This window comes from Eulemur rufifrons, chromosome 2 (genome assembly GCF_041146395.1).
Source record: "Eulemur rufifrons isolate Redbay chromosome 2, OSU_ERuf_1, whole genome shotgun sequence".
Taxonomy (NCBI): domain Eukaryota; kingdom Metazoa; phylum Chordata; class Mammalia; order Primates; family Lemuridae; genus Eulemur; species Eulemur rufifrons.
The window spans coordinates 20,416,880-20,433,034 of record NC_090984.1 but is presented as its reverse complement, the minus strand read 5'-3'; the positions used below and the strand labels follow the sequence as shown (position 1 = coordinate 20,433,034).

Sequence of the window (16,155 nt, the reverse complement as noted above, 5' to 3'; positions counted from 1 at the left end):
AGAAGGGTTTTTTTTTTCCCCTTAATTTTAACATTTGGATGGTTCATCATTGAGCCAGCTTGATTTTTCCTTCACCATGAGAAGAAGTCGTCTAATATCTAACAGGATTGTTGCATCCATCTTTATGTGTAGAGAGGGGGGAAGCTGTTCCTCTGTGCTGTCAGGGAATAGGATCTAGTGAGCCATGTTCCTCCTTGTGGTACTCACGTGCCTCTGTCTTGTATTAATCTTTGTCATGTCTCACAGGACAATTTTGCTGCCTGAAATCCTTTCATTTGTTCATGCTTTTGTTTATTCGCTCATTCCTCAGATATTTACCATTCCTATTCTGTTCCAGGAGTGGGGCTGCAAAGATATTGCTCTTGAGGAGCATACAGATAAGAGAGAAGGTAGGGCAGAGATGATGGGATGAGTAGCAGTTGCTACATGACATGGAAGAAGTTAGGAGGATACTGAGCAGTATTTCCATCTGGTCATGTCTATAGAGGAGAGTCTGGAGGTGGCTTGTTGCATTTCTAATCCAGAAGCACATGCAACCGGAACCTTCCTTAATTTCAGGGGGAGATGTGTGAGACTTTTTTATTTCACAGTTGGCTTTGCTTTATTTTTCTCAAAAGCTATAAATGATAAATTAAAACTTTAAAACTTCAATTTTCAATAGTACATTAGAAAAAATTAGTTTTGAATGACCTTTATCTTCTGGAAATTGGCTTATTTTGTCCTGTTTAATGTCTATTAGAGCCTTTGTCTTCAGTTTTTCAAGAGGTCACATCCATGTAGTTGGCACTGCATAAAAGGCTTTGAGGATTTTTTCCAAAGACATAAATGTATACATTAAAATGGTCTGCTTTTACTCAGTCCTTTTCCCCTCCACTTCTGCAGTGTTGACCCAGTTCCCTCCCATCGTGAAAAGGTCTACAGGAACAGCAGTGGTGCTGCTCTGTTTCCCTGTGGACAGGTTGATCAATTGTTGCATCTCCTTGGCTTGAGGTATTAATATGAAATGTCCAACTTCAAATCAAAAGTGTAGTTTATTATATCTTTTTAAAAAAGCAGTACAATTAAGCACAGTATGCGCCTAAACTATTAACACAGTTTTGCCATCTTAATGGTAGCTTGTTTCTACCAGTAGCAAAGAAGCCTGGAGAGGGAGTGGCGATGAAATCACAAAAGGCGTTTTCAACAGCTTGTTGAGAATTAATATTTCTCCTTGCAAGAAGTGGTCCAAAGCCTAGAAGAAGTGGTAGTCAGTCGGTGCAAGGTCTGGTGAATATGGTGGATGACAGTTTCCAAGTCCACCTTCTATAGTTTGAGCAGTGTTGTTTGTGCAACATGTTGTGGAGTGTTGTCTTGCAAGAGGATTGGCCTGTCTCTATTGACCAGTCTTGGCTGCTTAATCGCAAACATCCTCATCATTTCATCTGATTGGTTGCAGTAGACGGATGTCTACTAGGTTTCATGAAACTGTAGTGGGTAGAGAAGACCAGTGCTGGACCACCAGACACCATTAGATTTTTTGATGAATATTCTGTTTTATACTGTGTTTCAGCACTTCATCTTTATCTAACCATTGTGCCAAATGCTTGCAATTGTCAAAAAGAATCCATTTTTCATCACACAAAACATTACAGTGTAGAAATGGTTTGTGCCATTATGTCGTGACAGCAGAGAAAGGCAAGCTTCAAGATGATTTCTCTCCTAGCACTTGTTTAATTCATGCAGTACCCATCTGTCCAGCTTCTTTACCTTGCCAATTTGATTCAAATGGTCCAATATTGTTGGAATAGTAATGTCAAACCTTGCCACTAATTCATGCCTAGGTTGAGATGGATTCGTTTCCACTACAGCTTTCAGCTCATCATTATCCTACTTGGTCTCAGGTCGCCCACGTGGCTCATTTTCAAGATTAAAATCACCTGGAACTGTCGACATACTGTGTGTTCATTAGCCACATTCTTCCCAAACATTTAGTTGATTTTTGGAGCTGTCTGCACTGCATTGGTTCCACAACAGAACTCATATTTAAAAATAACATGAATTTTTGACTTATCCATGGTTTCACAAGAATTGCTCTAAAAAAAGATGTGAAACAATTGCAAAGATGTGGAAACAACCCAAGTGCCCATCAATACATGAGTGGATTAATAAAATGTGGTATGTGGATACCATGGAGTATTACTCAGCTATAAGAAATAATGGGGATATAGAATCTCTTATGTTCTCCCGGATAGAGTTGGAACCTATTCTAATAAGTGACATATCCCAAGAATGGAAAAATAAGCACCACATGTACTCACCATCAAATTGGTTTCACTGATCATCACCTAAGAGCACATTCAGGAATAATATTAATCGGGTGTTGGGCAGAATGGGGGGGTAGGGGATGAGGGTATACATACATAATGAGTGCGATGCGCACCATCTAGGGGATGGAGTACTCGTTTGAAGCTCTGACTCGGGGAGTGGGGGGGCAAAGTCAATATACGTAACCTAAACTTTTGTACCTGCACAATATGCTGAAAGAATAATAATAATAATAAAAAAGGAAAAGAAAAACATTTTGAAGACATATTAAAAAAAAGATGTGAAAGATAATCACAAACCACAATGTGCATTTGTAAGACTGAGGATATGCCTTCACAATAAAAATAAAACAAGAAGTGTCAACGTGAAATGTCAGAGATATCAACTGTCAAACTTAGTACTTAAGGAAATTGGACATTTCATATTTAATGACCTAAATATTCTATAACTTGTTTTTGAATTGAGAGATGTCAATACGTAAAGGCTTTACAGTAATATGGAATAGAAGAGGAGAGTTTAGTTCCTCATTTGGTGGTTGTGAAGGAAGTTCAAGATGGACATGTCCTTCAGTCTTGAAAAACTGAATCTCATTCTTTGGTCATGAAGCTCAATTTCAGTGAAGAACTATCCTGTGAGGCAAACACAATAACAAGAATGGAGGATTTCATCCTTGGATCATGCCAGAGAAATTATTGGCTATTCGCATTTTCACAGTTAAAACCACGTAAAAGTATCGTCGTTAGTCTTCCTTCTCAAACTGTCATTGAGCAACTATTGACTGAGCACAAGCACTTTCTGAGTGCAGTCCTTTGTGCTAAGTGTTGGATGAGGTGATGATGAAGCACACATGGTCTCAGATGTCAGCAAGCTCAGAGTTTAGTGGGGATACAAAGATGAAAATCTAGAGGATCATCTCTTCTGGAAAGAAACAGTATATGCAAAAACACAGAGACATGAAAAAATAGGGATCATATAGGAATTTGGTTGAGCGAAAGAGGAGCATATGAGAGGGAGAAGAAGCTATTAAAGGGAGATCAGATTCTGAAGAATTGTTCTAAGGTAGCAGTCCCCAACCTTTTTTGGCACCAGGGACTGGTTTCATGGAAGACATTTTTCCATGGGGTCGGGGGACGTGGGGATCTGCAGCCTCGTCCCTAACAAGGTAGACTGGCCCACGGGGTGGGGACCACAGTTCTAAAGTGTTTGGATCTCATTCTGTAGACAGTGAGGAAGCAGTCATTGGAGTGTTTTAAACAAAGATTGGCGTGATCATATTTACTCTTTAGAATATTTCCTCATTGCATATGTAAGCATCCAGGGCAGGACTACTCAAATGGAATCCACCGGCCAGCGCTAGGCCACTGTTACCAGAACATAATGAGATAAATACACAAATCAAGAGTAAGTTTTAGCAAATTGGCAGAGTAATTTTATGTCTGTTACATGTAATATTTTAAAATGTGGGCTCCAATTTAGCACATCTTTTATTTTCCATTTGTTCAGTACTTCATTTATATGGTATTTCATAAATGTATCAGTCTATAATGGAGTAAAAGTTTTAAAAACAAAAAATTGGCTTTTACCTGGAGAGTTTGGGGAGCAATGCTCTAGATAACATACTGGTTGGGGTAAACCGGAACCCAGAGATACGAATTAGGAGGTTGCTGTAATACCTCAAGTAAGAAAGCATGAGCACTTGAACTGACATGGTAACAGTAGACATGGATAGAAGAGGCAAGAGTCCAGAGCTATAACAGAAGTAGAATTATCAGAACTTGGAGACTAAATCAACATGAAAACTTAGGAAAAGGGAGGAGTCTAGAAGAACAAATGTTCTTTTGAGACTCTATTAAAAGTTGGACCCTTACCTTATGCATTACTATGAGCTTCTCCATCCCTGTTTCACAGAGATGTTTCATTTATTTTTTAATGTGGTTATACATTTTTAATATTTTTAAATATTTTATCCTTAATTGCTGTTTTGCATATAAGAGGAAAGGAGAGGTATAATATGTTTTTTTCCCCATCCTGATCCAGATTCCCTCCATTGTTTTCCCTGAGCTTCAGATGTTTCCATGGTTCCCCAGGCCTGGCATTGGTAAAACTACTGGTGGGATAACCAGTCACTACCAAATTAAATGCAGAAAATGTTCATACATACTGTGTGATCTCATTTATATGAAATTCTACAATACACAAAACTAACTACGGTACTATAAATCAAATCAATGGTTGCTTCAGGGAGGAGGGATTGACTGCAAAAGGATCATGAGGAAATTTCCTGGGGTGATGGAAATAGTTGAGCCTAGACAAGCATTTGTCAAATTTAATTGAACAACGTACTTAAGATCTGAGTCTTTCACCCAACTGTAACTTTACCTCAATAAAAAAAAAAATTTTGTTAATTAGAAATAGCCAATAAACATAAGATGTTTAACTTCCCTTGTCATTAGGAAATGGCAAATAAAAACCTCAATATGCCAGTACACACCCATTCGAATGACTAAAGTGAAAACCAAGTTTTGGTGAGAATGTAAAATAACTGAAATTAGCACTGTACTGCAATGTGTACACAGATTGTTCCAAATATTTTAGAAAGCTGCTTGGCCAGAGCTGCTGAAACTGAACCTATGCACACTCTGTGACCCCGCAGTTCCACTCCTAAGCATGTGCCCAACACGACTGCATAGCACACCTGCCATGTATCTACAAAAATGTTTAAAGCAGTGTTGTCCAGAGTTTCAAAGCGGAAACAACCCAAATGTCAATCAGCAGTGAAACATTTAAATAAATGAATGTAGAGGATCAGATATAGGAATAATACGCAGCAAGGAAAATGAATGAAATACTGCTACGGGCAGCAAAACATGGTGAATTTAGAAATAAACATTTGAGCAAGAGAAGGTAGATACAATGGGATATATAAAATGATTCTATTTTCATAGGTTTGAAAAGAAGGCCAAATGAATTAATGATTCTAAAAGTCAAGATAGCCTTTACATTTTGAGAAGAGGGAGAGGTAGTGAGTAGGATGGGCACCAGGGATACTATGACGTACTATAAAGCTTTATTTTTTAATTTTGGAGTTGTTGCAAAATGTGTTCAATTTGCTAGAACTCATCTAGCTATACAATTATGATTAATATAATTTTCTCTGTGTATACTATATCAGAGGTTATTATTATTTTCTAATTATATTGACATCCTAGCATAAGAAGAAGGAATGGTAACAGCATTACATTTTTAAATAAATTACTGAGCACTTGGGTTTTGCAATTTTCTGATTGTTTTATTGCAAAGAAACATTTTTCCATTAACAGAATTATTTTAATCTTGAGTATGATTTCTTGTCTAGCTTTCACAATGAACTTATTATAGTCACAAAGTATATTTTATTGTGTACAAAAGAGGGAACAATTGAATAAGATATGCACATGATAATACTGCCAAACTCCAGACATGTATTGGAGCCAATAATTGATAATTGCTCAGAACATTAGAAGAATCAGACAGATATGTTTGAGAGAGTCTGTGTATACTCACATCTTAACCCCCTACCCCAAGGGGGGAAAAAAACTCCTTCATATTTCAAAGAAGTTTCAAGGCTCGGTGAACTGTAGGATGCTAGCAGAAATGTAAAGTAGTGTTGTAATGGAGGGGGTGTGTTACTTTGCTTGAGGCTGCCATAACAAAGTACAGCAGACTGGATTATTTAAACAACAGAATTGTAGTTTCCCACAGTTTTAGAAGCTAGAACTCCAAGATCAAGCTGTCAGCAGGTTTGGTTTTTCCTCAGGCCTCTCTCCGTGGCTCATAGATGGCCTCCTCTCACCGGCCCTCTCATGGCTTCTTTACTGTGCAGGCATGTGCCTGGTGTCTCTTTCTCCTCTTATGAGATACCCCCAGCCATACTAGACTAAGACCCTACCCTAACAGCCTCGCTTCACTGTAACTTAACCACCTCTTTAAAGGTTTCATCTCTAAATACAGCTACATTCTGAGGTACTGGGGGTTGGGACTTTCACATATGAACTTTGGTAAAACACAATTCAGGCCATAATAGGTTGTTTTCCTATTTTTCATATATTTAATACAGTGATTCTGCCTATGTGTAAAAACTAAGATAATGTACCATAGAATCACTCTTCCTCTGCCCATGCAGAGGAGTGCAGAGAACTTGGAGAAGTACCTTCACACAAGAATTGTATACAATTCAGAAATTGTATAGAAATAATCATAGGTTTAGTTCTAAAATGGTTACTTAATATTCTCACAAAAATACCTGAAGTGTTTTTAAAAAAGATACAGTTAAAGTGGTTATCTTATATTGCTAAAGTAAAACATTCTAGTAGAAGACATCTTTGTGAAAGTCAATTTATCTTATTAGGTGGTAATTAAGATTACAAAATGATGTGGTTTTTATAAGTATTGCTAACATTTTCTATATATAATGGTTTTTCCCTTTGCCTGAAGTGCCTCTTCCTTTCCCCCTTTCTCTTGCCTGTCTGAAAACCTCAGCTTTCTCAGAGAAGCATATCCTGACCTTTTGCCAATATATATTAATATTTAATAGTTGGTTCCCCCATTCTCATAGAGAACCTTTTCTTTATCTTCAAGGTATTTGTCATAATTAAAATCATCTTATTTATAATTATCTGATTACTGTTGGTCCCATGCACTAAATTTTAAGCTTCATGGGGGAGAGCAACTATGTCTTTCATGTTCACCCTGTTGACTTACATTTCCTAGCACTAAGTATTCGACAAATATTTATAGAATAATTGGACCAACACAATGTTTCAGTCTGTAACTAAATATTTCATTGGGTTATAATTTTATGTCTGGGAAACTGGGCTAACTTCTGTTTGTATTTCTGCCTAGAATGTAGCAGATCAGATTGCATTTCAAGTTGCTGGTGGATTAACAGCCCTTGAACACATCCTTCAAGTAATGGTCCCAGCCACGAATGTGAACACAGTTTCACGGATTCCTCCTAAGTGAGTATAGTTTCTTAATCTGTCTTTTACGTTTCATTTGTGGGTCATTTCTGCCCTATGGTTTCCATATGGGGGACCACAAGAAAATTGTATGTGTGTTCAGGCTTGAATAGCAAAAGCTTACACTCCCCATTAGGGAGAAAAACAGAGGTGCTCAACGTCACTTACAAAACTCAAATTGAGCCTAAAAAGCCTTAAAAAGGAAATCTCTTTGGTCTACGACCTGCTGTAATCCTAAATCAAGAAGAATTGATGAACTTCTGGGCAGTTCTAACTGCTTCCAAAAATTGAATGGAAATAAATTGTAGTAACAGAAAGCCAACACTTTGTGTTGCATGTAAAAAAGAGGTGAGTAAGTACGTTAACAAAGGCCTGAGCTGTGAAATTTGAAGAAGTCTCTAACATACAGGAAGAGCAGTCAGAAGCCAAGACTGCCATAGTCTGGAGTCCCAGCCAAATTGCTGGGAACCAAATTGCACTTTAGTCTCTAACTATAAATTACTCTTTGTCACAAGGGTCTTGTGAAGCGTTAGACCCAATATCTGCTTCCCTAGTCTCTTAAGTCACCCTTTAGTCCCTGGCCACCTGGCATATAGCAATAGACAGTGTTATTTAGGAAGTGTTGTGTTCCTAGGTTGTAACATGCACAATTTCTGGATGTTTTGTGGAGACTTTTATTTATAGACTTTAAATGAGAAGTTTTAATAAAAGTTAATTTATACCACTGAGAAAACTTTTTAATATTTAGCCCAGTAAAAGTGAATGCTTCATTTGTCCATTGGATACAACAGGAAAAAAATTTCAAGAATATGTTATCTTTTTCCCAAAGAGACATTGTGTTAAAATAGAAATAGCATTGGCTTTGGAGTCTGACAAACCTGGGTTCCAGTTTTACCTCTGCCAGTTACTGGCTGGGAGAATTTGGGCAAATGCCTTAATCTCATTGCATCTCTTTCCTCGTTTGGAAGAATACAAATAATCATATTCACATCACAGTACTACTGTGGGTATCAGTTGAAATAATGTGTGTGAGAGCTCTTTGGAAACTGTAGGGTTTTATAAATGTTTAAGTGGAAGTTTTTAAGTAGTAGTCTTGCCTGGTTTAAGACAGTGTTGTCTACTTGACATGAGATATTTCTAAGTACAAAGTTTTTGACACTTAAGGTAATTTGGGTTCCTTTGCTCTACTGACAAAGTAGAGATTAATGAAGGAAGGCATAGATATTCTTTACGTCACAGTATCTTCCTGTGCAGCAGAAAGCTCCACATTAGGCTGGGTGCAGTGGCTCAATGCCTTTAATCCTAGCACTCTGGGAGGCTGAGGTGGGAGGATCACTTGAGCTCAGGAGTTCAAGACCAGCCTGAGCAAGAGTGAGACCCCATCTCTACTAAAAACAGAAAAATTAGCCAGGTGTGGTGGTGTACATCTACTTTGGAGGCTGAGGCAGGAGGATCCCTTGAGCCCAGGAGTTTGAGGTTGCCGTGAGCTATGATGACGCTACCGCACTCTAGCCCCAGTGACAGAGTGAGACCTGTCTCAAAAAAAGAAAACAAAGAAAAAGAAAGCTGCACATTGGGCAGTTATAACATGCATAGAGGTTTTTCTAACCCAGAAGAGTTGGCATTCTTTAGCAAAATGGACTTCATTTTCAGGGTGTTACTAGGTATGTTGTCATCACTCATTGTGTGTTGATTGGCAGAGAGGGAAGAAGGAAGGAATGAAACACATAATAAATATTTGAGATAAGAAAGGAAATGGTATTTGGTTCTTTGGGGTGGTGCTTTGATAACTTTTAAAAATTCATATTGTTATCTTAAATGCACCTAGAATTTTTGTACTGTTTCTTTTTTGGCTGTTTATTTGTTTGTTTTCTGGTAGGCTTCGACATGCATGACATGAGTTCTCTGACTGGTAACCTAGATTAAATGCATGTTTTCCAAAAGCTATTTTTGTCATTGTGGCAAACACCATGTTGTTCTTATGCTTATCTGTGCATCTCCTTTAGGAAAGGGAAGAGGTTTCCACAGTTCCTAAAAAGACCTAAGCAGGAATTAGCACACTCCCTTTGGAAAGGAGCACTGGAATCCTGAGAGTCCCCCAGTGCCCCTCATCTGGTCAGCACCAACTAACCATGGGGCCAGGACTGAGAGTTTATTCCTTCATCTCACCTTAGGCTGAACCTTCATCTCACCTTAGGTACTGCTTGCTCAATGAGGCCAGCACCCAGGGCTGTGGGTATCTAGCATTGACTCTAAGATTCCTGTTTTTTGAGCATAGCCTCAAGATCATAACTGTACTTTCTAAGCCAGCCTCACTTCTCAGCACTAACGGATTAAAGCAGTGAGAGTGTTATGCTGTTTATTCAGAGATGGGCAAGAGGAATTTCGTGACTATTTCAGATTTAGATGTAGAATCAGAGCATAGTATCACTGTTGGGCATGAATCAGTGACTTAATTCAAAAAATACTCTTTCTCATTTTCCTTCCAACACAAATTCCCTGGCCTTGGGCTCTCCATAGTCCCGGGGCATTCCCTTTGCTCTTAACCTGTCCAGATCCTCCCTTTCCATCCCTAATGAGTTCTCATCCCTCAACTTCACAAACCTTCTGTATCTTAGCTCATGCTGTTTCCTACCTCTTGTGGCATTTCATAGTTCTTACCTAGAAAGGCTGTTTAAAATATCCTATTTAGGCCGGGCGCGGTGGCTTACACCTGTAATCCTAGCACTCTGGGAGGCCGAGGCGGGTGGATCACCCAAGGTCAGGAGTTCGAGACCAGCCTGAGTAAGAGTGAGACCCCGTCTCTACTAAAAATAGAAAGAAATTAGCTAGACAACTAAAATTATATAGAAAAAAATTAGCCGGGCATGGTGGCACATGCCTGTAGTCCCAGCTACACAGGAGGCTGAGGCAGAAGAATTGCTTGAGCCCAGGAGTTTGAGGTTGCTGTGAGCTAGGCAGATGCCTCGGCACTCTAGCCCAGGCAACAAAGTGAGACTCTGTCAAAAAAAAAAAAAAAAAAAAAAATCCCATTTAATTTTTCTGAGTGATAAACAGCAAAGGATTTGAGAAGTTGAAGCCACTGTCTAATAACAGTTGCTGTGTTGAAACTTGGAATCCTATGATGTGTCACTGCCTCTGCAGCCCTCAGCTCTATGTGAGTAGATAAACCAGCCCCTGCTCCCCTTTTTCTCACCATCCTGCCCTTACCTCTTTTCACTCCATTTATTACCTCAGTACTTGTATGTCTTGCTTTGTCATATAATTATTGCTAGGTAACTTCCTTTAATGAATATTTGCTTCTAGCAGCTTTTTTTAAAAAGTGAAATTGAGAATTGTGCCTGTTTCTGGAAATGGAACTTTTTGAAACCTTTCCAAATCTTCAGTGAGTTGTATTGCTTTTGTCAGAACCAGGAAAAGCCCATAAAAGTGCTTTAATCCTTTTCAAGTTATCATTGAGAGGGCTTAGTCAGGATATGGTGTTCCAAAATCTACCATCTTAACAAATTTGTTCCAATAAAATTGTTTTCTGTGCCAAGAAAGATCACCCTGAAAGAAGGTAATGCGCATTTTATGTTGTATCTACTTTTAGCAAGACCCACGTTATTCTGCCTCCAAACTTTTAATTGCAGAAAATGAGTACAAAAGAATGAATGACATATTGTAGCCTTTTTAAAATTTGAGCTAATAATAGTTTATCATAGCTTTTAATATTTGAAAATAAATGGAAGCTTGTCATTTTCTTTGGGCATAAAGAATGCCCCAAGCTATGTAAATAAGATGGACCTGCTATGACTAAAAGCTGTGGCCAAAACTTTGTGTTGTGTTTTTATAGTGTATTTACATAGTAGCAATGATAATAAAAGTGAGAGGTGTACTCACTGGCTCACCACATCTCCGAGCCCTTTCCAGGCAGCAGTAGATGTTCATAATTCACAAGGAAGCCAGCAAACCTCTTGAGCCACCAAAAAGGGCCACTGGGCCGAGTCTTCCCCAGGTTGCCTTTTACTTCCTTGGCATTCCTAATTCCTGAGAGATACTCAAGGACAATAAAGGGGCCAGATAGTAAACTCCCTAATCTACTTTAGATTGTTCTACTGGGGAACTAACCAGGTGCCTATTTCTTCTCTGTCAGCCTTGCTTATCCTTCATTGTCCCTGTAGACACAGTTTTTTATATAGAAGTAGACTCATTAACATGAAGCAAAGCAGACAGCATGGTATAGTGGAAACTGTATCAGCTCTAGAGTCAGATCCAGGCTTAAATCTATGCTTTTCACTTATTAGCTATATGACTTGGGCCAAATTACATGTTAAATGGTAAGACTAATACCTACCTTACAGAACTGTTAGGAGGATTTAAAGTGCATGTGTTTACGTGCCTACACAAAGAAAGCACTTAATTATTATCAATGGGGTTTTTTTGTGATTATTGTTTTGATTCCATATCATAGTGCTTAATTACTGAGTTTTAAATCCCTACATCTTCGTTACTTTGGCTTCTAAGAACCTATAATCTATTATTTACATGGACATTTGTTTTTTCATCCTAAATTCAAACTTCATCCTGGTAAATTTTAGCCCCATCTATCAAGATTCTTTTTGGATCCTGATTTGACCTGTAATTTAGTTTCATTTTCTTTAACTTAGTGCCAACCCTAAAGTTGATCTGTAGAACATATGTGTCTTCATCTAGACATTGAAAAATATCAAACAGGTTAGAGAATAGTTTGGTTTAGCACTTTATTATGCATTATCTTGCCAAGCACTCCATGTGTTGTACTATCATCTCCCCAACTAGATTGTAATTCCTTGGGATCAAAGACATAGTAAATACATTATTTGTAAATCATATGACATAGTCAATATTGTTTGAAAACACGAATGAATTCTTTCTCCGAGGGATTAAAGTAAAGCAGTGAAAGAGCACACTGCAGCAAATACTTGACCCTGTGGACTTACGGTATGATTAGTCCTTAACCAAATACAGCCCTTCACTCTGTTGATATGATGTATCACATTTATTGATTTGCATATATTGAGCCATCCTTGCATCCCTGGGATGAATCTCACTTGATCATGATAAATGATCTTTTTAATGTGTTGTTGAACTCTGTTTGCTGTTAATAGTATTTTGTTGAGGATTTTTGCATCTGTATTCATCAGAGATATTGGCCTGTAGTTTTATTTTTTTTGTTGTGTCTTTGATTTTGGTATTAGGATAAAAATGACCTCATAGAATGAATTTGGAAGTATTCCCTCCTCCTCTATTCTTTGGAATAGTTTGAGTAGGATTGGTTTAAGTCATTCTTTAAGTGTTTGGTATAATTCAGCAGTGAAGCCATGAGGTCCTGGGCCTTTCTTTGGTGGGAGACATTTTATTGCTGCTTATGTTTTGTTGCTTGTTATTGGTCTATTCAGGTTTTGGATATCTTCGTGGTTTAATCTTGTCAGGTTGGATTTATTTAGGAATTTTTCCATTTCTTCTAGGTTTTCCAATTTATTGAGATATAGTTGCTCATAATGGTCTCTAATGATCCTTTGAATTTCTGTATTATCAGTTATAATTTCTCCTTTTTCATCTTTGATTTCATTTATTTGGTACTTCTCTCTTTTTTTCTTGGTCTGGCTAAAAGTTTGTCAATTTTTTTTTTTAAGCCAACTTTTCACGTCATTGATCTTTTGTATTTTTATGTAGTCTCAATATCCTTTATTTCTGCCCTGATCTTTATTATTTCTTTTTTGGCGCTAATTTTGGGTTTGGTTTGTTCTTGCAATTTCTATTTCTTTAAGATGCACTGTTAGGTTGTTTATTTGAAGTTTTTCTACTTTTTTGATATAGGTGTTTATTGCTACAAACTTCCTTCTGAGTATTGCTTTTGTTATATCCCGTAGGTTTTCATATGTTGTGTTTCCATTTTAATTCGTTTCAAGAAATTCTTTCATTTCCTTCTTAATTTCTTCATTGACCCAGTAGTCATTCAGGAACATACTGTTTAATTTTCATATGTTTGTATAGTTTCCAAAGTTCTTATTATTGATTTCTAGTTTTATTCCATGTGGTCAGAAAAGATACTTGATATGATTTCCATTTTTGGAACTTTCTGAGACTTGTTCCATATCCTAACTAGAACTGTATTCTTGGTTGTTGTCCTTATCACGGTTTTAGAATTAGAGCACACTAGTAGGTATGAGATTGCCCCCATTTTAATCTGTGAGGAAAAATAGGTCTGCCCTATTGCTATGGCTTTAATAAAGTATACCTATTTATTCATATCAAACAAATCAGTAAAGTTACTTTTTTACAGTTTTTATAGTATATGCATTTACCTGCCTATAGTAAATTTGTCCTACTCATGTAAAGCAATAGTGATTGAATATAATAATAAACTAAATTTAGAATGATGTGAAATGGAGCTTTTCTCACTAGGGATATCATTTACGACAAGATATCACAAATTTATTTTTTATTTACTTGATCCTTTGAGTTGGTAAGGAGGCAGAAACTAATGTTTATTGTGTCCTCAGTGCCAAGAACAGTGCTAGATGCTCTGAGCATTATTACCTTATTTATTTCTCACAATCACCGTCAACCATATATGTGGCCCACTGCAAGCTGAGTGTTGGGAGCAATCACATTTGGGTATGACTACAACCTGAGAGGGCTGATATCCCTTTTGAAAGAATGAATGTTCAGAATTTCTCTCTTGTGATTATTGAAATTTTGTTCCCAAAGGCTTCTGTTTCCTTTTCTTGGTCTTGTGCAGAGGCTGACGTAGTTCATCTTATAATAGAAAAGAGATATCCCCTTGTGTTCCAGAAATAGATAAATAATCTGGAGCTTCCGGTCCTGATGCCTAGGGAAACTGTTTTCTAGCATTTCCCTAACTGGGATCAGTTGTGGGCATGGGATTGGGATTGTCACACTTAGGAACCATTTGAAATAGATCCTGTCCTCGGGGAATTTACAGTCATGGAAAATGGGATGTATTAAATTATAAGTATTATTGGTAGTAGCCTACTATATTACCTTTGTGGAACAGTCACCCTGGTAGTATACACAAGACTTTTCATAAAAAGGAATGTTTTATTACACATCAGATGTCTATAAACTTAGTTTCCTGAGATGCCTGGTCTCAAGCGCTTGCTGCTTAATTCTCTTGACTCACTTGGCTGTTCTCTTTGGGGTTCATCTACTATTAAGTCTTTGCCTTTATCTTCAATTTGCAACACAATCCAGGCTCTCATAGTATTCACTATGAGCTTCCTTTCCTGTTATCTTTTCTTCTCTCTTCTTGGCTTGCCATAATCACCTCAGCTCACTTCCTATTTGTTGTGTCCTTTTTTTCCAGTTATTATAAATACTCCTTGTTCTAAGCTTTGCATCCATGCCTAATCAGCTTCTTTCAATGGCCACAGCTGATTAAACTCTAAAGAGAGGATGTTTGACTCAAGTTCAACCAATCTATAAAAATAGCCAGCAATATAGGATTTATAATCTAGTAGAAAAAGTTAACCTGGGCCAATCGAATTTCTCTCTCAGGAATTTGCAGTTGGGAAATTGCAAAACTTCAAGTCTTTTTTCCTGAGATATTTGAATTTGAAAAATCATGCACAGTCACTTCTGGGATGGCCGTTACAGGGCTCTGTGCACTCCAAGTTTAACAGGACTAAGGAAGGCCATCTGGGGAGGAGTGGGGGGAAGAGCCGACCAGAACTGCTTCATGGGAGAGAAAGGGGCTGGAAATGAAAGTGGGTCTAGTCGACAGAGCCGGTATTGTTCCTGTCCTCCTGAGGTATGGTTATTCATTTTCTCCTGGATTCATGTGAAAGTTCCCAATAGCTTTACAATAAATGACTCTTTTTACTTGAAATATTTTGAGTGAATTTCTGTTCCTTCCAACCAAATGAGGCTGATACTTTTAAATACAAATAATAAAGATTCTTTTAACATTAGATTGTGTTGAAAATAGTTGACTGTGCTATAGAGCCTTCCTGCTGACCTCATAGTTTTTTCAAAATTCTTTTATATCAAGAAAGAATGAATGAATGCCCACCATTTAAAGTAGGAATGAAGAAAGGAAGTATGCTCTATGAGTTCTCTAGGGTATAGTTCTTTATACACATTAAATGCTTGTTCCTACAAGCTGGAACTGGCTGAATTTTTTTTTTCTACTAACCTCAGTTTAGAGACTCTATATAAGAAAATGAAGTATATTAAACTTGCTGCCCCTAGATCCTAAAGTAAACATGCTTAAAAGTAACGTATCTAGAGTGAAGAACTTATCTTTGGAATCAAAGATAAGAAAATATATTTAGTTCTTTAAGAAAAATGTGTAAGTTCTATGATAACAAATAACAGCACTACTCATATTGCTTACAGCTCTCAAATGTACTACTTTATTGGGGGCCTTTGAGTCTCAGATTGGTTACCTCATCATTAACTTTATAATTAGGATTTCTCTTGAAACCCAGGAGCATTGTCTTGTATTAGGTCATTAAGTACAAAATGTCCGATTCCCTTAAGTGCTAAGTTTGACAGTTGGTATCTCTGACATTTCCACTTTGACACTTCTTGTTTTATTTTTATTGTGAAGGTACATCCTCAGTCTTTCAAATGCATGGTTTTTGACTTGCGATTATCTTTCAAAATTTTTTTAGAGCAACCTTTGTGAAAACATGGATAAGTCAAAAATTTGTGTTATTTTTGAATATGAGTTCCATGATGGAACCAATGCTGCTCAGGCAGCTCAAAATATCAGTGAAGTGTTTGGGAAGGATGTGGCTAATGAACACATAGTTAAGTCAAAGGTTCCAGAAGTTCTGATGATTTTAATCTTGAAAATGAGCCATGT

The 16,155-nt window shown here is 37.4% G+C and overlaps 1 protein-coding gene across 2 annotated transcripts in view; it reads left to right on the top strand.

Moving 5' to 3' along the window:
• SCAPER (S-phase cyclin A associated protein in the ER) overlaps positions 1-16,155 on the top strand; it is a 415,285-nt gene that overhangs the window by 265,382 nt on the left and 133,748 nt on the right. For both annotated transcript variants that reach the window (XM_069481584.1, XM_069481575.1), the window contains exon 24: positions 7,186-7,301. In XM_069481584.1, coding sequence (XP_069337685.1) covers positions 7,186-7,301 — 116 coding nt within the window. The remainder of the gene's footprint in view (positions 1-7,185; positions 7,302-16,155) is intronic.